Below are 24,570 nucleotides of genomic sequence, written 5' to 3'. Positions count from 1 at the left end.
CTTCAAGTACTTGAAAGGTTGTTGCATGGAGGATGGAGCAAAGTTGTTTTCTGTGGCCACAGAAAACAACCTGAACCAATGGACTGAATAGATTGAAATTAATTCAAAAGCATTTTTGGCTAAATATCTGGAAAAAGTTCCTGACACTTAGAGCAGGCTTTCTTAGGAGGTGGTGGGTTTTCCTTCTTTGGAAGTTTTAAACAGAGGTTAGATAGTCATCTGACAGAAATGCTGTTTCAGTCAACTTAAGCAGATTGTGAGTGACTAGGCAGGAAGGGTTGGCTCTTGTGGCCCTTTCTTGCATGCCTAGGAAAATGTCAACTGCCACTTTGGAATTGGGAGGTGAATCTCCTTTGGGCCAGATTGGCCAGGGATTCTGGTTTTCTTGGGGGGGGCATCACCTGGGCATGGAATTGGGGTCACTGTGGGTGGGCAGGTAGTTGTAAATGTCCTGTATTCTGCAGGGATTGGATGACTCTGGAAGTCCTTTCCAACTCTATAATTCTATGGTTCAATGTTAATACAGACTTTTAGTGAAAGACATTTGCTAACAAAGTTTCTGTGTAAGTTTCTTCTGTAGATTCTGGCTAAATATTTTTGAATGTTTTCAAAATATTCACTCAACACTTGATCTCCCAATGTTTTACATTCAATGACATTGGTTGTTTGACAGTTGGCATTTGGCAGAGTTTGAGAGCTGTCATGGCACAATATTTAGCATCTGACAGTTGGCATTGTGACTGTTTCCATACTTGGGGTATCATTTGGGTTTGCATTTCTAAAGGGCTGAGTTTTTGGCCCGTTTCTGCACTGAAATTCACCTCTTTGGTTGTAGACCTGAATTGCCCCCTCACTTGCCCCACTGCAAAGAAATCACCATAAAACCAGTTTTCATTTTTTAAAGCAGGGACTAACAAGGGCCAATTTGGGGCCGCTTGCAGCTAGGGACTAAAGTAAATGGGTCTAAGTTACCTCCCCCTGCTTTATCCATGAATGAAGAACATGCTGGCGGAATACAAGAACACAACATTGTTATCAGGAAATTCTGAAGATATTTCAGCAACTATTCTATTCTGTTCCTATAATGATTGTGTCCAGGGTCAGCACCTGCATCCCACTGAGGACTCACCTTGCCCTTAAGTCTCAATGCAGCAGGAACAGCCAGTCCAGCTGCCAAAGGATGTAGCCTTGGCAAAGTTGGGTCTGAAGGCAGCCAGTTGGAAAGAACCTGTCTAAATCACAGTCACACACTAGGGGGTGGGATCTGAGTCTCCAGGGCTGATGCAGTGCTGGATTAGGTCCCTGGAAGGCTCAATGGAAGGCAAGAATGCCTAGGCCATCTGCTGAAGCAGAAATCACAGGAAGTGAAGGGGACAAGAAAGAGGCCAGCCAACCAGAATTCTTGTCATAGATAGCCCTGGCTTTAAGGTCCAAGGAAGTTCTGGTAGAAGGAGGGAGCAGGCAGCCCTGGACCTCTGAGGGCAGCCCAGGCAGGATTGTCATCCCTTTGAAGAGATCAAGGCAGAAAGGCCAATTGGCCTTGAGCTCAAGACAGAGATCCATTGACCCAGGAACAGATCACTCCTCAGAACTGGGGTGGGGAGGCAGGATTGCTCATGAGGGAGCATTTAAGAGTTAATTACCAGGAAGGTTTAGCTAGAATTCAGATGCATAATAGTTGAGATAGGATTGAGGCAGTTATCAGAATCTTGCAAATGGCTGTCTATCAGCCTGCAAATGCAAAAGTTGACAGAATTTTGAGTTCAGTTGTAGCTCCAAGGTCAATAAGTTCAACTCTAGGTGCAAATAAACATGAGCTGAAAGACTAGCGTGTGCTGTACACTCCTTCAGCAGCTTTTCTTAAATGTTACGTATAGGAAGGATTAATAAAAATAAAGTTGTATAAGTTTTCACGCAATAAATACAGCTAAGACTGGAACAGTACATTTGTTAACACATTTAAATTGGTTTGCAGATGATAAAGGAATAAAAAACAGATGTGGGAATGTGAATACTCTCTCCCCAAAAAACCAACACATTCAATTTCTGGGTATAAGTGAGTCCTGAGTGGTTTAGGATGTGTGTCTCCAGAGGACAGGCTTGGAGTCAGCCCCAAACTAGCAGTCCAGCAGACCTCACCAAACTGCTGACCCTGTGGAGAACAAGCTCTGCATAGGATAGGCTAGGACTGAATATTTGCAACCTAAATTTCAAATTCAGACATATGTTATGCCCACCTACCTGGAATTTTTACTTGAGCTACTTCTCCATCTCCTCCATCACTGTGCACTCGAACTTCAACAACATATTGACCCTTAGCAGGAGCAGGAACCTCTATATAATGTTTACCAGTCGTAACCAGTGTACCATTAAATTGGCCATCAGGTCTATAGAGCACCTTTTAAAGATAAAATATGACATGATACAAGCAGTAAATCCACATTATGTCAAATTTTCATTCTAGAAAAGAATTACAGACATTGTTTAACAAAGAAAAATGTTCTCATTCAGTAATTGCACCATTAAAAGTACCTAGATTAGTTAAAATATTTGCTTGGTACAGCAGCAATAAAACTATAGCAGTAAAAGTAGATAAGCAACAAAAAGGCAATGCAGAGAAAAAACACACAATGCAGCTAGAAATGAGAAAAAGGGGGGAAATCAACCAAGATATGTTTTCACTTGAAGCTTAATATATTGTACCAGGTAAACAACTGTGTGAAAGTATTTTCTAGCTAAAGGCACTGCACTGAAATAGGAAATGTCTCTGGTCATTCAAAGCAACTCTGCACTCTGCACTCAAAGCAACTGAGAGAAACAAATCACTAGGAGAAGATGGTGTAACTTCCAAAAGAGCTTTCTACATCTAAACTGCTTTGTTGCAATGTGGATGCTAAAGTCATTATACTGACCTGTAGTTTTAGCCATTTTTAGCTGCACACCCTCACTTTTCAGTTTTGCACTACAAAAATAAATCTTTGGGGGGGGGCAAATTATTAATCCACAGGGATTTAATTAAGAGATCAGAGTGCAAATACATGAAATATCATGGTGTATTACAAGAAAATGGTAGACAAATAAGTATGAATGCAATTATAAACCAGGATAATTCTTCTTTTTTACAGGTTTTAGAGTTGCAGTAAATGAAAATTAGCCATACTTTGCAGCTCACTAAGATTTGGTTGACACATTACTGTCACATAATTTTAAACCTTAGTATAGGCAGCAATGAATAAAGGACCCTCCTAGACTTTATGCATGATTCCCAGCTACTGCTTGTCAAAGATGGGCAGGAATACAGCACACAGGGTGAAGCATTAGCAGGACAGCCAATCCTTTTCTTCATTTTTAAAAACTGTTGCTGCCTACATGGATGAGTAGGTAGATGAAACTAGTTATAGTGACCTGAAATCTGGTGAGCTACCTCTTCACTTGTGGTTTTATATTAAGGTGACCAGATTTTAACATTGGTAAAGCGGGACACCATTGACCGGGGGGGGGGTGTTCTTGATTAAAAATTTGGTCTATATGGAACAACAAAAAGTTTCATAGAATGCATAGAACGCAAAAATGGTATTATAATATATATATATATTTACTTTCAACATACGTACAATTTGCCAGGTGCCCCCAGATGTCCCTCCAAAAGTGGGACAATCTGGTCACCTTCATTTATATGGAAGGAAGCAAAAGCCTGGCTATTCTATTTTACCTCCTTGTTTGAGCAATCTAAGATCCTTCTATTTTCTTCCCTGGCTGGAAGGAGACAAAGGCCATCAGAGATCAACAGCCATTATCAGTAGCACCGGCTAACTGAACCTGAGGCCTTCTACAAAACTTCAGAAATAAGTATTAAAAACATAGATTCTATGATTTTTTTCATTCTGAGTAACATAATTCTGAGTAACATAATTGTACTGGCAGTTGACTGATTTGTATTGGATGACTGGAAGGATGATGGGTTAGAAAGATTAATACTTGTTTTCATGTTCTGTCAAGAATTGTGCTAAGACAACCATATCTATGTTAACCAGCATCACTGGTAGGATACGGTAAAGAAAGTTTTCATCACTATATAGAAGTGATGAAAAGATGACAGATCTTTCAAGAATACTTTGAACCCACAATATTAGAAAGTAAAGTGATATTGCACTCAAAGCAATTGAGAGAAACAAAAGAAGGGATAACAACTCAGCCACAGAAACAGAGTACATAAAAATCTTAATAAGAATATGCCAACAAATACAGAAAGGAAACAATGGCCCATAGACTAGAAACTTTCAATCTATATTCCATGCTGAGAAAAGGAGATTCAAAGATGCAGAAGCTATTGGACCATTGAGTTCATTTCTCATGAAAGCAAAGTGATGCTCAGAACCTTACAATAAAGCCTGTTGCCATGTATGGAACAAGAAACATCAGAATCTGAATTCAGAAAAGGAAGACACACCAGACATCATATTACAAATTTACATTGGCTACTGAAACATGTGAGATATTTTCAGAAGAAAATCATTTTGTTTCATAAACTACAGCAAAACTTCTGATTGCATAGATTAGGTATGGGCATAAACCGGGACATGAACCAAAAATGCCATGACATTTCCTTGGATTATCCTCCCCAAACCAAGGTCCAGGGGAGGCATATCCACAGAATCGTTCATGTTTTATTGGTTTGGTTCAGGGTCCAACTGGCAGCCATTTTAGGCTGACAGGAGACGGATGCAAGTGCCCCCCAAGCCATTTCGGCATACCAGTTCACTTCCCTTGTTTTCAAAGGGAGGGAATTGGTGCAATAAAATCCCCAGCAGCCTAATAGAACCCAAACCACTTACATGGTGAGCTTGCTCTCCATAAAGTCAGCTGTTTTGTGGGGTGTGCTGGACTGCTAGGCCCACAACCAGGCAGCTCAGCACACCTCAAATTGCTCACACAGGGAACTTGCCCTCCATGTGACCAGTTGCTTAGCAGGGTGTACTGGGCAGCCAGGCCAATACTGGGCAGCCCAGCACACCCCAAGCCACTCTCCACAAAATAAGTTGCTTGGCAGGGAGTGCTAGGCAGTTGGGTCCACACCAGGCAATCCAGCACATCCCAAGCTGCTCATGCAGGGTGTTCACTCTCCATGAAATCAGCTGTTTGGTGGGGTATGCTGGGTGGCTAGGCCCACGCCAAGCAGTCCAACACAGCCTAAGCCTCTCGTGCAGGGAGTTCACCCTCCACATGATCAGCTGTTTGGCAGGAATCCATTCTAGCCGGCCATTTGGCTTCCTCCTGCTTTTAGGCAAAGAGAAGTGAAACAGATTGGCACAAAACAGACCAGTTCATTTAGAGAATTGGGTCATTGTGGGTCAGGGGCTCAGGAACATCCTGAATTCCAAATCCTGAACCAAACTGAAATTTTCCAGTCCATGCCTTCACCTAGTGGATAATGAAAAGTTATGATCAGTGTTAAAAAAAATTGGAGTGCCTCAACACCCAATTGTTTTGACATACAATTTATACTCTGGGCAAGAGGTTACTGTTAGGACAGAATATGAAAAAAACAGAATACTTTCTATTTAACAAAGCTGTCAGATAAGGTATTTTCTTCCCCCTTCTGTTTAGTCAGGGCCATTCTGCACTTCTAAAAAAATAGCGTTAAGCCAGCACAATTGCTTAATGCTATTAAAAATCTCACCCCCCCCCCCCCGCCATTTCTCACCTCCTCGCTCTCTTTGTTTCTTTTCCTGCTTGCTCACACTACCTGGCACTCAACATGGTTGATTAAAATGGCTGCAGAGAGGGACTCACAATACCAGCGAATCTCCCCCTGCCTGTCAATCATGGCAGGCAGCCAGCCAATCAGCTTTCTCCTAGCTTTAAAGGGAAAGCAATCTTTTTTAAAAAAGTAGAAATTCTCCATTGCTATGCCTATGCATCTAACCCCCCCCCCCGATTTTTTTTTGGCAGGGGGTTGAGAGGCATGCTTTGTGCGGCAACTGGTGGGTGGATTTTTTTAAACTCTTTTTTTGCTCTGCCTGGCTTAAGCAACGTGTATACATTGCTCCAGCTTGCTACCACAATAATAATAATAATAATAAAATTCCTGTTCCAGGGAGAAGGGAAAGGGAGATGGGCATGAGGGTGGATCAGACTAAAAGTTCTGATAATTACCTTCAAGGCCATATGTTGTCAGGGCCCAGAGTACCTGAGGGACCGGCTCCCTGTCTATGCCCCCAAAAGAGCTCTGCGCTCTACCGCTACCAACCGGCTAATGGTCCCTGGCCCTAAAGAAGTCCGCCTGGTCTCGACCAGGGCCAGAACATTCTCTGTTCTGGCCCCCACCTGGTGGAATGAGCTCCTGGAGGATATCAGGGCCCTGACGGAGCTTAAACAGTTTCACAGGGCCTGCAAAAAGAAGCTCTTCCGCCAGGCATTTGGTTGAGACCAGGCATAACCAACAACGACTGAAGGGCCCCTGCTGCCCCCTCCCTCTCACATAGTGCTCTGGACCTGTTTGCACTGTCGCATTGTTTATACTGTTATATTGTTACAACTATTAGTTATATTGTACCGTTATTCATATGTTATAGACTGTTTCATGTATTGTCCTTATGTTCTATGTAAACCGCCCTGAGCCTCTGGGGAGGGTGGTATATAAATATAAAAAATAAAAATAAAATAAAAATAAAAAAATAAAAAAATAAATGTAGAACCTGGCTAGGATGGTTTAAACCCGTGGTCTCCAACCACCGGGCTGCAGCGTTTTCATGGCAGACTCAATACGGGGTGGTTTGCCAGTGCCTTCCACAGTCTAAAATATGCAGATGATACCACATTACTGGCAGAAAATATTAAATGCCTGAAACAGCTACTGATAAAGATTAAAGCAGAAAATGCAAAAGCAGAATTACAGCTGAACATCAAGAAGACTTAAGTACTGACTAATATAGAATTGAAAACTGATGATGAAGATCTTGAAATTGTTTAAGATTTTCTATTTCTTGGGTTAAACATCAACAAAAGGGGAATCAACTCCCCCAAAGCAGAAGGAGATTGAGATTAGGAAGGGCAGCCATGAAGGAGATCAAAAAGATCTTTAATTGTAAGGCTGGGTTGCTGGAGACCAAGAGCATAATAATTCATACGACAGTCATCCTCATTATTATGTATGGGTGTGGGAGTTGGACAGTAAAGAAATTCATTTGAAATGTAGTTTTTACAGGCAAAGTATATGAAATACCATATCAACTAAAATTACACAGAAAAGTGGAAGCATTTTAATATAGATCTTACTTTATATCCTTTCACATCTGATTCATTAGAATCTGACCGTACATGGTCCCAGGTGATGATGTATTTTGAACCAGATTTAACATAACTTGTAATTTTGGGTTTTTGTCTTGGAGCTGAAAAATTAACACACAACATTTATTTCCTCTAGATAAAACATTTGTTACTGTTCAATTGTAACCATGATTCCCCCCCTTTCCCCCCCCCCCCTCTCAATGCCCAGATCATTTCTAGGAAAATTCAACTGAAGTCTTTTTGAAGTCTTTATGCTTAATGTTATTTTTTAAATTTACCAATCTTTATAATTCCATTACAAATATAAAGTTTAAAGCACGAAAGTCAATGAGATTATAGAAAATTGCAGCTTGAAAACAGAAATGTTTTTTTTCTCTTTGGATGAACCTTCTGTGATTTATCTCAAACAATGTAACTATCTGAACTGAGTAAAACTATACAACTAACAGATGAAAAACAAAGCACAAAACAACTAAGAATTAGAGTCCCCGCTTAGCAGTGTAAAGTACTCTACTGATACTAAGGCATAAAAACTTCTCTAATAGTTAAAATTTTGTTCTCGGTTTTCATTCTTTATTACATTTTCAGTACCATCTGAAGCATGGTTCTAAAACCATTAAAGTCAATGGATTTAGAAATGTGAAAGTCTTTTTAGGATGGCACTGTTAGTGATTCATTCTGTGCACAAGGCAAATGGCACTACATTTCTTTACTAATGTTCACTAATTTCTGTAGAACACTGACCAACGGAGTTAAGAACAAAGTACTTTACTTACGTGCTTTTTGTGTCGTGAAGTGCAATCGATTACTGGAAGGGCTAAAGCCTGCACTGTTAAAGGCATATACTTCTGCAGTATATCGCGTGTCAGGCCTCAGGTTTTCCAACCTTACTGAAAAATTCTGATTGCTCACTTGTACTCTGTTTGCAGCTATTTCTTTTTCACGAGCAGACCAGTAGCGAATCTATAAACATGAATGCAAAGTGGAGATATTGCATAACCCTTTCAGAAAGATCATAAACATTGTTTACAGCCAATAGCAAGATAAAATAACATGTATGAGACCCAAATCATTCTTCCATTCAGTACCTCCATGACTTTAAATTAATTTAGACCTAACATTGATCCATTGGGTGCCTAGTGAAATGAAGCATCTCTGTTGTGGCAGCTACGCTCTTTGTCCTGTTGAAGGAATACAATTCACTTGTTGTGCTTTAGCTTACCTCATACCCATCAATCTGCTGGGTAAGCTGCTGCCAAAAAATTGTGACTTCGGTGGCTGATCTGACTTTTACATCCACTCTTTTTGGTTTCTCAGTAGGAGCTGAAAACGTGAACACGAAAAATACAAGTTACTTCAAATAAAAGAACAAAGGCACACCATGGTGTAGCCTGCATGGGGCTTTTTACCCACTCCCAAACAGACTAAATCCCTGCAGTCTATGCTGAATTTGATTTCCATTTTGCCTTTGGTGCTTTAAATTTTCCCTCTGCAACATGATTGATTCATGGTGACTCTACCTTTCCCCTGCGATATCCTGGAGTGTATATAAGCCTCAATATTTCAAAAACCACCATGAGTAAATGTACAGATTTTTGCTTTTTTCAAATTAACTCACTGCTCTGTGCTTCAAAGCAAAGCAGACTTCCCTGATTGGCCAGGGCGTCAGTTCAAAGACTTCCTGGGTCCCAGTTGCAAGGCTTCCCTTAAAGTGACTGTGCTCCAGAAGCCCTAACTTCTCTCAGCAGAGATTTACCTCTTGTTATTTCCCTCTCTTCTGCTGTCTCCAATCTCCCCCACCCTCCATTCAAGAAAAGAAAGAGACTCCTGATGCAATTGGCACCCTTCCTCATTCTGAGATCCCCCAATCAAGTACAGAACACTTTCTGTTTCAGTTGTGGGGAGGATAGAGGAAGACCTGAGTTCAAATCAATCTGAATTCAGCAGGATCCACAATGGAAAAAAGAAAGTAAGTGCAGAATCAGCCCATGTGCAGTTTGTTGTTCTGTGGTTCTTTATCATACTAATAGGACGGTCTAATAATAAACCAATCAGAGAGAAACAGACCTATCTACTGGCAATATGATAAATATATGATAAATAAATTGATAAAAAAAAGAAAAATGTCCTATTTTTGTAGTTTTCCTAGTTTCTTTATTCTTTAGGACTTCTGTCAAAACTGGTCTGTATTGACACGTTCCCCTGTATTGACACATTCAATACAGACCGGTATCCCCATACCTATGTGAGCCTATGACCACATAGAGCCTATTATACTATTAATATATCTGACTTGCCATTGATTAAAGAATCTCACTGAAAACGGATATTACCTGGATTCCGTTTAACTGGCTGCTACAAAACTCCTGATTTAAAAAGATTCTGAATGAAACCTGAACTGCTTTCCCATTGAGACAATTTTCTGTGCACTTCTCCTTACTGCTGCAAATTTAGAAGCATTTGGAGCTGCTGGAGAACATCCATGTGCAAGTTGCCTCTACATTTTACTAGCCTTTGCTCTCCTTGGCTGCCTTTCCCTTCCTGCCACCATAGGACTTTTTTCAAGCTTTTCTTTATATAAAAAAACAATAATAACGATCTCTTACAACAATCCAAGTGGTTTTTTTTAAGGAAGTCTCTAGCCCTTTGGTTATGGATTTGTAAGGAGGAATGTGCAGCCTGATTGTTATAACAATGTAACATAAGAGTGATCCAGCTGTTACAGATTTTTTTTTAAACCCTGTGGTTGGAGCAGATTATTAAATTTAGGGGGAAAGGTGTCAATGAAGACCTGAAAATATGTGGACTTTTCCAACTTTCACAAAAATGAACTGCGCAATGGTCATCTCCAGACTAAACTACTGTAACTTTTGCTAAGCAAGGCTGCCCTTGAAATTGCTCTGGAAATTCCAATTGGCCCCAAATGCAGTCGCTTGGAACCTTATTGGGACTCAATAGAGAGCACATATTCTACCTGTTATCTCCCCAGCTGCACTGACTCCAGATTGGAGACCAAATAAAGTTCAGTTCTGGTTCTTATCTTCAAAGCCCTAAACAGTCTGAGACCTCATATCTATGGGATATCTATCTCTTCTACTACACCCCCCAAAAAAGCCTTGAAATCTAGTGATTAAAAATGCTCAAGATCCTTGGCCTCGAGGTAAAACTGGCCACAGACTGGTGGGATGCTCTGCCTAACGAGCAAGACAGAGCTATTCTGCCAGCCCTATGTTTGAGGCCTGGAACTAACATCAAGAAATGCTGGCTTCCCTGCCGAAAATACACCTAATTAATTAACTAAACCATCCAAGATCTAATATGTCCTCCAGATAATTTTAATTCTGGGAGAGAAGGCAATTTAAATTATATTTTTGATTTAAATGTTTAATTTATGGTATGTTTTATTTATCTGCATTTTAACATTTATCTGATCCATCCTGAGCCGCCAACAGAAGGACAGAATACAAGTATAATAATTATAAATTAAAAAATAAAGAGTACATCAAATGACATTTGGGAAAGTTCTTAGCAAAGCAGGGGAGAACAGGTCCTGTAGAATTGACTCTTGTAGTTTATATCCTTGGTATTTTCACAGGCAAAAGCCCTGTAGTCATTGCTTAGCCAGGTATGAAAAATGCTGCCTATAAATATTGGCCATTTGCCACTTAACTTGGTAAACTATAGATTTTGCTACAGCAGAAGTACTGTTACATCTTTTAACAGCGAGCATGTTTATGCCTGGGGGGAGGTGGCACGGTATAGCCCAATCTTGCCAGATCTCGGAAGCTAAGCAGAGTTGGTACTCTGGTTCCTCTTCCCCAGTTTTTAGTGGTTTGCTTCTGTTCTGAAGTCTATTTTATGGACAGTTTTATGCTGGTTATGTTCCTGGACCATTTTAATGGTGTGTAGTTTTTATGTTGATAATGCATTATTTCAGTACACTCTGAAATAATAATATACACCAAAATACTACTGGAATCAACTTTTAACTTTCACTGGACAATTTCTACTCACCATCTTCTGCTGAAGAGATGGAAACAGTAATGCTGTCAGGTCCTTCCCCTTTGTTATTAAATGCTCTCACTCTTACTTGATACTGTGAGGAAGGGAGCATCGACTCATCCTTGTGGACATACCGACTAGCATCTGGCTGAGGAACTGTAACTCTCTTCCAGGAGTTTTGATTAAAGGGTGTGAAAGATACTATGTATCCAAAATTATGACCAAAGTGATACTCTCTTGGCAAAGGCTGAATAAACAAAGAATAAGTGTTATTTCTGGATCAAATGATTAGGGGGGGGGGGGAACTGAGCCATATAATATCACTGTGATATGTTTGTTTTAAAGCTCTCTTTGCAATTCTACCTATGTTCACTTATTTATTTAAACATGACAATGGTGAAAATAATGCACAACAATAAACAAAAGTTTCATGGGGGGATCTATGGTTGTACCACTTTTTGCTACAGTCCTCTGAAAACAAGCTTAGTAGAGTTGCAGAGAGTAGATGTAGAAATTAAGGATGGCCCCAACTTACTGAAGGCTGCACCACTGCAGATGTAGTGAGGCGGGGCCCGGAACAATCTGCAGCCAGAAGGCTCAGTGCAGATACAGGCAGCCAGAGGTGGCATTTGTGGCTGACTAGCCCTGTGCCCAGTTGGGGGTGGAGAAGAGGGAGCAGGGTGAAGGCCCCTACTTAAGGGGCTGCCCACATGTGTAGCTCCCTATTCCCTCCGGCTGGTGGTGTCACTTCCCACATCTTCCCTGTATTTGGCTCTACCTGGGTCAGTCATCTGTTATGGTTATGCTTCTTTTGTCACAAGTATTGGTTTTGGCATGGGAAGAACTGTTTTGGTGGGCAGTCTGAGTCTGTGCACCAGAGTGCCTGAAATGGGAGCTTCCTTAAGAGCTGGACACATGGTGAGTGAGGCATGACCTATGCAGTGCCAGGGAGCAGTGGGTGCCACTTAGAGGCTCATGCCCACTGGCACCCAACAGCTACTGTCCCCAAGGTGGCTCCAAGATGGCCGAAGTGCAATGCACTGCTTGCTGACTGAGTGTGTACCTTGGTGGCAAGTGAGACCTCTGGAAGCAGAGGGCCTGGCAGTCCACTGACTGCCGAAAGATCACTCCCCCCATGATGCGCCCTACTTCTGTAAATAAAGTTGTGGCCTGTGTCTGAGTGCTCTTTTGCACCCTACCCACCTGCTATGCAATGTTATACTAATCCCAAATTTTACTATCTTAATCTAACACTTCAAAGAAAATACAGAGTTTAATTGCAAATAATTTGAAATTGCTAACCCAATTTAAACAGGGATTGTGTCCCCAGGCTCCCCCCCCCCACCTTTGATCTGTTTAGCTTACAATGAAGAGGCAGAAAACACATCCCTCTCAGAAGCCTAAGCCTTCCGTACATTAATTTTGTTTTTAACATCAAGGCTTGTGAATAGGGTGTTTTCCTTTTCTTCTGTCCCTTAACTTGCTCCAGTCTCTGTATGCTGGGAAGGACAAGAGCATTTGTTAAACTCTGCTATAAATAGAACAAAGTTTGAGTTCAGGGGCATCTTTAAGCCCAACAAAATTTTATTCAAGGGGTATTTTATTCGTGTGTGTGCACACTTTCTCAGACACCATGAAATGTCCAAAACATTAATGGAGGTGCAGTTCAATCCTAAATAGAGTTAAAGGTTCAATGAACCTAGAAGTGTATGACTGTGTTTAAGACAGTATCATTGGACTGCAATGGAATTTACTTATGAGTAAGCCTTATTGAACAACTTGGGACTTACTTTTGAGTAAAATGCACAGACATGCTTTCTACCAAAAGCACATAATATTCATGTTTCTCAAAATAATACACAAACATTAAAAGACACTCAATTTATAATATATCATAATATTTTAAGCTATATACTAACAAATTTCAGTTGATGAGAAGAAATCTATTGTTCAGCTTCTAAATCAAGATCTTAAAGAAGTTTGACTTTGGGGGTTAAAGAACCTTAATAAATCCCGTAGGTGTGCAATCTACTTTTCATTATCTTCTCATGTCATAGAGTATGAGCATCTCACAGAACCAAACTAATCCTTGGTTTACACTGAACAAGAAGATACTGAAATGTCTGTTTATTTATTTTAAAGGTTCTAGCTATACATGCAAGAGGTACATCAAGAATTACTTTTACAAAATCACTGAAATAAAATCCTAACCATCAATTTTTCACAGATTATATGAACCGCCCATTACAGAACAGAGGAGAAAAACTCCCATTAGCTGAGACAAATAATTGGTACATAAATCTGTTTGGGTCCATGTGAAAGAACAAAGTGATCTTATTTTGGTACTCTCTGATCTTGCATTAGTCACCCTCCCCCTTGTTATAATTTTGAAAATTTAGTCACAGTTGGATATTATCCATATCTTGTAATGCCAGCATAGCTATGGATATGAGTCTTTACACGCAACACAAGATGTGTCACCGCAGTTCACTCTTTTGGAAACGAACCATTATCAATATTTAACAGTTTGTGGAATACATTTTAGTGGACTATTTTTGTAATTCACAAATCAAGATGGCTCAACAATAAGTTATATGCTTTTCTAAACTACTTTGCAGAGAGAGAAATTCTAAAAGACATTCTTATTATAGAATATTTAAGTCTTTTTCAGTAGTAGTTATACTATGTAGCTATATGATTGCTTGTACTTTGAAAAGATGGAAACATTAGAAAGGCACTGGAGTAAATATTGTAATGATAAAGGTTATAGGACTTGGACCATTTTCTCCCATATTGTCAAGCTTAAGATATACCTTCTAAGACCTGCTCTCCATAGAGTTGGGGTGGGTGGTGAGATATGGTTTTTACAGTTGTGGTACCTTACCTGTGTTTATTGTGAATGCTATTCATATTAAAACAAACTTTTTAAAAATTCAGTACTATCTAGGGTTTAAGCTACTATTCACTAACAGCTGCCATTCTGTTTTCAGTGCAAAGGTTTATTTGAAAGTAGGAACTCAGTAAATTTATATCCTGAGCAATGGTGCAATGGAATAGCAGAAAAACATTGTACAGATTATTTTGTGTGTGTATTTGCTGGCTAATCCTAAAGCCAATATTCTTGTGTTTATAAAACAATATACAATCCTTATATTTATTAATAATAAGACAATTTAGGAAGCTTCTTCTGCCATGTACTTGTTCATCAAAATCATACACATCATCTTGAAATACCCATTAATCACAACTGAAGAAAATGTGACTAAGAAACAATACTTTGGGAGTTAAGAAAGGATGCATGGCTTTATATAAAAAGTTAAACACTGCACTCAAAACACAGACTCCAAAGGTATCAGTCCAAAGGTATCAGTATTGTGTCACAATGATATACTGCTTACCATGTTTCCCCCAAAATAAGACCTACTCTGAAAGTAAGACCTAGGTACTAGGCTAGTAAAAGCCCTCCCCCGAAAACAAGACCTACCTCTAATTGGCCCTGCCTCAGTCAGGCCACACCCACTCCCCTCCACCCAGCCGGCCAGGGGCTGTCTACTGGCATTGCGGGCAGTTTGCCCCTGGACACTACCCAGGACACATATAAGTGTCATTTTAACATGGTGGCACCATGTTCACAAGACCGGGGAAGGAAGGGAAGCCTTCTTTCCCCAAGATTGGGGGTGGGGGAGAGGGGGAGGTCCTAATGATAAAGCCAATGCCCCTGGAGGGCAAACTGTGGGTCGTCTTTGCTGGGGAGCCCATGTCCCCCTTGTTCAAACTGATGGAAGGATGCCTGCAGAGAGTAGCTGGAGCTTGGCTGCCAAGAGGAAGCTGGGCAAACTCTCCATCTCCCATCTCATTGGGACCAGAAGGATTTCAGTGGAGAGCATTGGATCCAGCTGGCAGGGGAGGATTCCTTCCCCCTTAGGCTGAGAAGAGGTGGCATGAGTGCTTCCCGGCCCAACGGGAAGCCAGCGAGGGAGTGGGGGGGGGCTTTCCCTTCCCAGAGAGCCCAATGACAGTCCCAAGTCTGGCAACCCGGTGCTGCAGAATGGACCCCTTATGCCCACCCCCTGCACGGATCTCAAGCACCTGAGCTCTTGGGGGAAGAAGCCTCCAGCTGCCAGGATACATACCATGGTTTCCCCTTCCCTGTTAATTACAATTGTATAGGCCAAAATATTCACCTTATGGTGGGTGGTAGAAGGATGCATGCAGGTCTGCAATTTTGATAATGAATATATTCCCCCAAATACTAACAGGTAGAGTTGAGTGTACTATAAGCAATATGAAATCATAGACACCAGAGCTGCATCCATTCAAGCCTACTAACCTTATTGGTTGAAGAGTGTAACTTTACTTAGGATAGCACTGACAGTGAACATGACTACCTTAAGACCACTAGAAGGATCAAGTAATTTACAAAGTTTGGTATAATACTAAAATACAAATTCAGACATCACAACAAATCAGTTTTTGAACTATAATTAGATTAAAATCCAAATTAGTGTGATGTCTAAATACAGGCTGCCCAATCAACTGTGAGTTTTGATAGGTGCTAAACAGGTATTCTAAACCATGCTTTGTGCCTAGCTTTTAAAATGTGATTTATACTCATTGTGGTTCAAATTGATGTCTGAATGCAGAAATCCCTGTTTGTTCCTGCATATAGAAAGGGGAGTACAAACTGCCGTGGGGGGAGGCACTGGTGCTGGCATGCCAGCAGGCGCAAAATGCACAGGCGCAGCAGCTCCACACCTGCATGTTTGAGCCCCCGGGCCTCCCTCTCCCCCCCAGTCCCCGGCCCGAAAAAGGTTGGGGACCACTGCTGTAGAACATTAAGCTCTGCAGTTTATTATGTGCCCATGGCGGACACATTTCAGCACTGGATCTGCTCTTGCACCAAAATGTGTCCTCATGGGGGACACATTTCTGGGGGACACCTGGTATCCCACTGACATGTGTCCCATCCCCCCGGGAAACAAAGCAAAGGCGGAATAATTTTCATAGAATCATAGAATCATAAAGTTGGAAGGGGCCATACAGGCCATCTAGTCCAACCCCCTGCTCAACTCAGGATCAGCCCAAAGCATCCTAAAGCATCCAAGAAAAGTGTGTATCCAACCTTTGCTTGAAGACTGCCAGTGAGGGGGAGCTCACCACCTCCTTAGGCAGCCTATTCCACTGCTGAACTACGCTGACTGTGAACATTTTTTTTCCTGATATATAGACTATATCATTGTACTTGTAGTTTAAACCCATTACTGCGTGTCCTCTCCTCTGCAGCCAACAGAAACAGCATCCTGCCCTCCTCCAAGTGACAACCTTTCAAATACTTAAAGAGGGCTATCATGTCCCCTCTCAACCTCCTTTTCTCCAGGCTGAACATTCCCAAGTCCTTCAACCTATCTTCATAGGGCTTGGTCCCTTGGCCCCCAATCATCCTCATTGCTCTCCTCTGTACCCTTTCAATTTTATCTACGTCCTTCTTGAAGTGAGGCCTCCAGAACTGCACACAGTACTCCAGGTGTGGTCTGACAGTGCCGTATACAATGGGATTATGACATCTTGTGATTTTGATGTGATGCCCCTGTTGATACAGCCCAATTTTGCCATGTGGAGGGTGCAAGGGGGGTTATATTGCAGGATGGTGGGATTGCGTTCTGCACAATGAAACTGATTGCCTCAGTCCGCACTGTATCGCGGCAAAACACTGTGAACCTGACCAGACATTCTTTGCCCCCTCTGGGCCACTGTAGGACAGGGAGGAGACTGGAGGACCAGCTCTTCCCTGTCCATTTGGCCTGCTGCAGGACAGGCCCTGTTGGTCCCCAGAGTAGCTAAGGAAAGAAGAAGAAGAAGAGTTGGTTCTTATATGCCGCTTTTCCCTACCCGAAGGAGGCTCAAAGCGGCTTACAGTTGCCTTCCTATTCCTCTCTCCACAACAGACACCCTGTGGGGTGGGTGAGGCTGAGAGAGCCCTGATATCACTGCCCGTCAGAACAGTTTTATCAGTGCCGTGGCTAGCCCAAGGCCACCCAGCTAGTTGCATGTGGGGGAGCGCAGAATCAAACCTGGCTCGCCAGATTAGAAGTCCACACTCCTAACCACTACACCAGACTGGGAGAAACAGATTCTCCCACATTCCCTTAGCCCAGGACAACTGTTTTATTCAAGGTATGAGCATTCATGTGCACATGAGGAAGTGTGTATGCACTTAAAAGCTTATGCTTTGAATAAAACTCTACTGGTCCTGAAGGTGCCACTGAACTCAAACTTTGTTCTCCTCCTTCACTAATAGTGATGAGTCATTAAGCAGCAATGTGCTTCAGAGAAAGGAGGGACAAGGTCTTAAAGATGTGTTTTGTTTCAGAGCATAAATGTAAGGGATTCATAAAAATCACTGGTCAGCAAGGGAGGGAGGAGATGCTTATTCTTAGCAAAGAGGGAGAAGGAAGAAGGAAGAAGTGAGGCTGTAGGAAAAGCATAGCAATGCCAAGGAGATCAGGATAGCCTCTAGGAGATTCTGCGTGGAAGCCAGAAGCTCAGTATTTACAGAAACTGGGTTGGATTCAACCAGCTTTTCTACTGACCAAAGTGGGATGAAGGGACACAGTGACTACCCAAAAGGTTATGTTAGGGATCATGAGCCTTACATGAACAAAAGGCATGTGCCACAGGAGATGTAATAAGGAATTGGTGATACTGACCAAAAAGCTTGTCTGGATCCTGGTGTAAACAATCCACAATTTATTGTGATTTCTGAATGCATTTTCTAATCTCATTTAGCAAACTGAGCTAGAGAAATGACACAATTCATAATACAGCTCAGCTAATAAGCTGAATACATTTTTATACCCACTCAGATGATTATAAACACTACCATCAACAGTTGTAATCTTCAATACAAGTTCACAGAAATGATAGGGAGAATTATTACTTAACCTTTTTAATAAAAATAATACATGTATGTAAAATGAAGTATTATCTTTTAATATTTAGCAAGCTGAATATTTCTGAGTTGACCCAACTCCATGATGCTAACAAGAAATCCCCTGCTGATTCAATATACAAGAACACGATGCTTTGTAACATAAAGTACAGTAAGTATTGTTCTGTTACAATACCCACCATCCATGTTATTGTCAGTTCTCTATTTCTGCCACCCCCTCCTCCAACTTCAGAAGGAGCCACATTAGGAGCTAAAATAGGAAAGAAACAAGAAATATTTTCTTTGCTTCCATGCAATAAAGAAACTGTTATTCAATTTCCCCTTTTATTAGGATTGCCAACATGCACATATGGCCCACACAATTATAGTAATGATAGCCTGCAATATCTGAAAAAAATTGGTATTTGCCAAATGTAAAGCATAAATTGCTGCCAGAGAATGTATGTCAGTTTCCCTTCAATTATTGCAGTGAGGCTTGGCTACAGCAAATCATTTTTCTTGAGTATATTACTTCTCTCTCTCTTTTTAAAGTGGACATACAGAGGATTTATTGCACTTGCCTCTGAAGGGTCTCTACTCTAGGATTAATGTCTTTATGGTTCAAAGCATAAGCCCATGCTTAAAATATATACCTTATATAAAAATAATTATGTGCTACAACTAAAAGCCACAGTTCACTTCTGATGATATAATCCTTCAGGTCTTAAAGAAGGTTCTGCAGATACAGATCATTTGAACTGAACAAGCAAAAACAGTATATACAAAATATGGACATCCTGCTTCTCTATGTGAGGCTGGTCTCGAAGGCAAGTAACAATACAATTAAAAACAATTAATCAAATTCAAGCTGTTGAATGTAACTGAGGAACTGAGTATACAAAGAGATAAAACTGAGCAGGCAGTCAATCAAATCAAACCTGAAACAGAGGTTTATAAATGACATTTAACACTTAATGATGTATAGTGCTATCAAAATCCTTCAGATGTTCTGAATATATGTACCATGAAAGAATTGGGATCACACTTTCCTGCCTTTCTTCCATTGATTTTCTCATCTTGCCTCATTTGTTCACTTGATTTCATGACTGCAAGGAAGCTTATGCAATCAGAACCATGTATATAATCTCGACCAGGGCCAGAGCATTCTCCGTCATGGCCCCTACCTGGTAGAATGAGCTCCCGGAGGAGATCAGGACCCTGGCAGAGCTTAAACAGTTCCGCAGGGCTTGCAAAACGGAGCTCTTCCGCCAAGCATTTGGTTGAGACCAGACGTAATCAACATCGACTGAAGGGCCCCTGCTCCCCCCCCTGCCCCCCCTCAGAACTCTGGACCTGTTTGCACTGTTGTATACTCTGGACCTGTTTGCACTGTTGCACTGTTGCATTATTTATATTGTTTATACTGTTATATTGTTATATGTTTACAACTATTAGTTATTATTATTGTATGGTTATTCACATGTTATAGACTGTTTCATGTATTGTTCTTATGTTCCGTGTAAACTGCCCTAAGCCTCCAGGGATGGCAGTATATAAATATAATAAGTAAAAATAAATACATAAATACATAAATGTTCTGCTCACAGTTTGTAAGAAAGAAGTCAACAGTTCACTGAGTTCTTGAAATACATACAGGTAAACTAAGATGAATACAATTAGAATTACTGCATTGTGAAATATGATTACACTGCAAGCTTACATCAGTCATCCCCCCTAATCTGCCACTGCCAACTTGACTTTTTCAGTACACTTTTCAGTACACTATTCAGTACATCAATGAGGATGCAAAACATCCTTGCTGCCTTTCCTTTACTTTCAGGAGAAAAACAAGATCCTATTGGAAATTAGCAAATCCTGGTATTAGACCCAAGGATTTTATCAGGTCTTCATGTATATAACATCTACAAGCCCACAGGACTACTGAACTAAAATTCAAAGCTCAAATTATGGTTTTGATGAGATATTTTTTCTGTTCATTTAGAAAATTCTGGCAGAGATTACAGGGCAATGTTTCTATTGATTTGGGGCCTTCAAGTCTTGGTGTTTGTTCTGTATCTGACCTATGCAAAGCTTACTTGCAATATTTTTAATCCGTATTTTTTCAGTTCAGATGTATTGATCCGGAACAAATTTCAGGATTTCCAAAAAATCCTGGATTACAATATTATTTCAGTATTCAGATACTGGATTTTTCAGAAATCCCTATTTTGAGGTAGTCCAATAAACTTAAGAATACAACTTTTTTAAAAAAAGCCAGCCTGTTCCTGGATTGCTTTGACTTCTTCTGGAATCCAAAACGGGTTGCAGGAGAAGCCAAAACAAAGCTGAGCTGGTGAGGAACTCTGTTCCTCATAGCCACAGCCAATCCTGAATGAGTTAGCTTCTCTTGAAGTCTGGTTTAAACTGGGCTGCAAGAGAAGCCATCCCTAGGAGTTGCTGTGCCATGTGGAACACATTGCTCCTGGTGGCAGAGCCAATCCTGGCTGGCTCACTTTTCCTGCAGCCTTCAAGATAAATCAGTGCAAATCCCAGCCTGCTCTTGGCAGTACAGATGATCCTGGTGGGAGCAGTCTACTCCCCTCCAGCACAGCTTATCCTCAGGCTGTCTCCCACCTCTCCATTGTTTTCGGATCTATCCAGCATTTTTTGAGGATTCCCCCCCCCCCATGTAAACCCAAATTCTACCCAAAAAATACCAATAAAGTATTTTTGGCTTGGGTAAATCCAAATGAACACCCCTAGTGGCCAATCCATTCTATTATGATGAGGAGGATTATTTAATTTGTAGGTTAATTTGTAGGTTGCCCCTCCCCACAGACAAGCTCAGGGCAGTTTACAGTATATTTAATACTAACATCAATAAAAATATTTTTAAAACATTACAGTTTAAAATCATCGCTGTTCCATTATTCATAGTTCCACTGGCATTTCAGTATACAGTTGTTCCAAAACCTATGGTGGGCAGATCTTTCTGTACACATAGGAATGGTATAACCAGAGATGTTGGGATGGGAGAGGCCATATTGCCATATTGCACTTGTACACTAGTGAGATTTCCGTAATTTGTATTTTAGTACTGTGAAGAGTTAGCATTGAGGTCAGATTTGTAAGGATATACTGGGCTTTTAATTTCAGGATCTGGTTCTTTTGAGTTGAAGGCCTAGTAGAGAATTTCCTGTTTAGAATTTATTTAGAGGATTTTTTTTGTATGGAGATGGAATCTATCCTTTTAGGACCAATGCCTCTTAGCTTTTGATATCTTCGGAGATCAAACCAAGGTCATCCTGGTCAGAGTGCATCTGCTGTACCTCTCCACAAATGCTACTATCGTGAGAATGTTCATTCATGATTTAATACATAATGTCCTAACTAGAAGAATCTTGACTTCATTATAAAATACAATAATTTTTTAGACCAGCCTCAGGCATGATTCAGACATGATGGCAGAGATAGTTTGCCCAGTGATGCAAACAGTGATGCAGATCTCAATCTTGCATCTCATCTGCCATTTTGTGTGGTGAAGTTGTCAATGTACTTTCCCTACAAAACAGGATTCCAAACAAAGATCTTACCATATTATGTAATCTGGTTTGTAATGAAGTAATGTTTCATGATTGGATTTAACAAAAAACCTGTAATTTGCTGCATAACTTTAGAAATAACTTATATATTGGCTAGAGGAGCACAGGAGAGAGAGAGAGGAAAACATCACATGCATAGACCCGAAAATATTCAATTTGTATTTATTATATATCATGTATAATATATATACAATTATACAGTATAAAATAGGCATTTTAGAATTCGGATGGTTTAGCATGAGGAAGGGATGATTCAAGCAACAAATTTTTATCTAATGTGCAACATGCATTGACTTTTGCAATTATGCATGGTGGGACAATGTATGTGGTTGTTGTCACTTTTATAGATTATACACTATATAGTTTCAAATAACATTCCAATCATCAATTTCACCACACTGAAAGTGCAAAAAATAATCACATTGCAGAAGAAATTGTTGACTGGAATCCTCAATAATATTGTTCATATTAACTGTATTTGCAAAAAATCTGCAAAAATCTGCAAGTATCTCCCATGGTCATCCAAAATATGTCTATTACTATGTAATTATTTTATGTTCCACATGTTAATTAAATCAGTATGGCAAAAGAGTATACATACGAGCTCCCTCTGTTCGAATCTTTTTTGATGGTATACTAGGGTCTCCTATTCCTAAAGTATTAGTAGCCATTATCCGAAATTCATATTCCATCCATGGTATTAAATCAATCACTTTGGCTGATTCTGCATTTCCTTCAACTAATGTAGGATCTAAATGAAAACAAAAAACATTCGTTAAGCAAACACGAGATCCAAGATTGGCACTTACAAGTTTTCTAAGTGATTAGTAGGAGTATGTATTCAGTTTTTAAAAAGTGTAGTAAATGAAATACAATTGGTCAAGGCACCCAAACCCAGTTTATCCAACAATTAGGAACACCTTGTGAGGACAGGAGCAGAGAAGCTGTATAAAGAATGGGGAATAGATGTGAGAGTTGTGATGTCACATCCAGATTTTCCTGAAAGTGATTTCATGTTGTCAGCCATTTAAAAAAAAAGAAAAAAAAACATTTTTCTTCTGCCATCACACAGAGCAGCAGTGGAAGATACCATCTGGGGGGGGAGAGATTTCCTCACCCAGCCCAAGAGGGCTGGCCACCCCAGACAGAAAAAAACATTAATTTTTTTACTTAGCACTAGAGCTTCTCAAACATTTACCCCCTATAGTTTAATCTGTAATGACCTTCTGCTGAATACCAGCATGCCTGAAGTTCAATAGCCTTGCCACTAGGAAAAAAAGTATCTCTCATGGCCATGCCAGGTTTTTGTATGGACTTCATAGATATCTCTCTGGGGGAGAGCAATCTCAGAAACCATGCCATGAAAATAAACAGAGGGCCAAATTAAACTTTACAGTTTTTCAATCAGTTTCAATTAGCTGCTCAAGAGATTTGTTAGGGTCAAAGAAAACACTGCTATTACCCTTTCCTGGGTTTTTAAAGAACTGGGATCAGATTCTCTGCAGTCACACAATGACTTCAGGGAACAGCTTCTCTCTCTCTCTTTTAAAATAAATAAATAAATAAATAAATAAATAAATAAATAAGTAAGTAAGTAAGTAAGTAAATAAATAAGTAAGTAAGTAAATAAATAAATAAATAAATAAATAAATAAATAAATAAGGTGCTTCAGGGAAGAAAATTCATGTGACATCTTTAAGCTTGAGAAGTGGGGAACATCCACTGTGGAGAAGCTGTTATTGTTCTGCTTTCATAAGATTAAGTAGGTATATATGATGATAAGAAAAGCATAATCATAAACAATATGATGTTTTACTTTTGCTTACTCGTAATTTGTTTCATAACACATTTTCTTGACATATATGGCTTACCTGCCCACTCCCAAATTTTTAATTGGGTATTTTTCAAGCCAGCAGCTATTAGCTAATGTTTTTAATATTATTCTTACCTGTTTTGGCATCTTTCCAATCATCATGTAAAGGAGTTCTTGACTGGATAGTATAATTTGAAATAGGACTATGATTGTCTGTTCCACGGCTCCACAGAATAGTCACAGATGTATTTCTGATATCTTCAATTCTGAGTCCTCCTGGAGGTCCTGGAGGTCCTGAAAAAACATTTTAGTGGCACAATTTTATTAAGAATTCTTATGCTGATAACAGCAATATATGTTTCAAAATCAACGCACTATAATCTCTTTAGGCATTGCAAGTGCGTTCCGATTAAAAGGTGCAGTTGTACATGCTATGGAATGATGTAAGAACTTTCACACATCCAATAACAAACTGCAAAAATAATGTTTTAATCATTAGAAGATGTATCTGCAATAGAGACTGCAGTGTGATTATTCAGGCTCCTTTCACAATACTTCAGTTGGTAGTCCAAAATGGATATTATAAATCATAATCAGTCTTCTGTTATTTTGTACCACCAGCCTACCGCAGTCACATTTTAATTAAGCTATTTGTTTTAACAAGGACATACTTAATAAGTATGCCTTATTCAGCTCAAGCAAGCTACATGCAGGCTTACGAAAGCTCTGAGCATGCCACCGCATATTCATTACATATGAATTCTATCAATCTGAAGAGCAACCAGGAATGGTAAACATGTACACATCTTTGTTTTTCTGGTAAAAATATGAGGAACTTCAAGATTTACTAAGGTGATAACACATCTTAGAGGCAAAACAATTTTTGAGTCCAGTAGAACCGTTAAGGCCAACAGAGTTTAATTCAAGGCATTTCT

The 24,570-nt window shown here is 40.1% G+C and overlaps 1 protein-coding gene across 2 annotated transcripts in view; it reads right to left on the bottom strand.

Moving 5' to 3' along the window:
* The window catches only part of CNTN1 (contactin 1), a 189,402-nt gene that overhangs the window by 5,327 nt on the left and 159,505 nt on the right, over positions 1–24,570 (bottom strand). For both annotated transcript variants that reach the window (XM_077338565.1, XM_077338566.1), the window contains exons 17-24: positions 23,771–23,929; positions 22,424–22,573; positions 18,421–18,491; positions 11,305–11,539; positions 8,513–8,613; positions 8,067–8,253; positions 7,279–7,391; positions 2,242–2,398 (exon numbers count right to left, since the gene is read on the bottom strand). In XM_077338565.1, the coding sequence (XP_077194680.1) occupies positions 2,242–2,398; positions 7,279–7,391; positions 8,067–8,253; positions 8,513–8,613; positions 11,305–11,539; positions 18,421–18,491; positions 22,424–22,573; positions 23,771–23,929 (1,173 nt within the window). The remainder of the gene's footprint in view (positions 1–2,241; positions 2,399–7,278; positions 7,392–8,066; positions 8,254–8,512; positions 8,614–11,304; positions 11,540–18,420; positions 18,492–22,423; positions 22,574–23,770; positions 23,930–24,570) is intronic.

The sequence above is a fragment of the Paroedura picta genome, chromosome 5, assembly GCF_049243985.1.
Source record: "Paroedura picta isolate Pp20150507F chromosome 5, Ppicta_v3.0, whole genome shotgun sequence".
Taxonomy (NCBI): Eukaryota; Metazoa; Chordata; class Lepidosauria; order Squamata; family Gekkonidae; genus Paroedura; species Paroedura picta.
The sequence above is the reverse complement of the archived record's forward strand: the minus strand, read 5'-3'. Positions and strand labels throughout refer to the sequence as shown.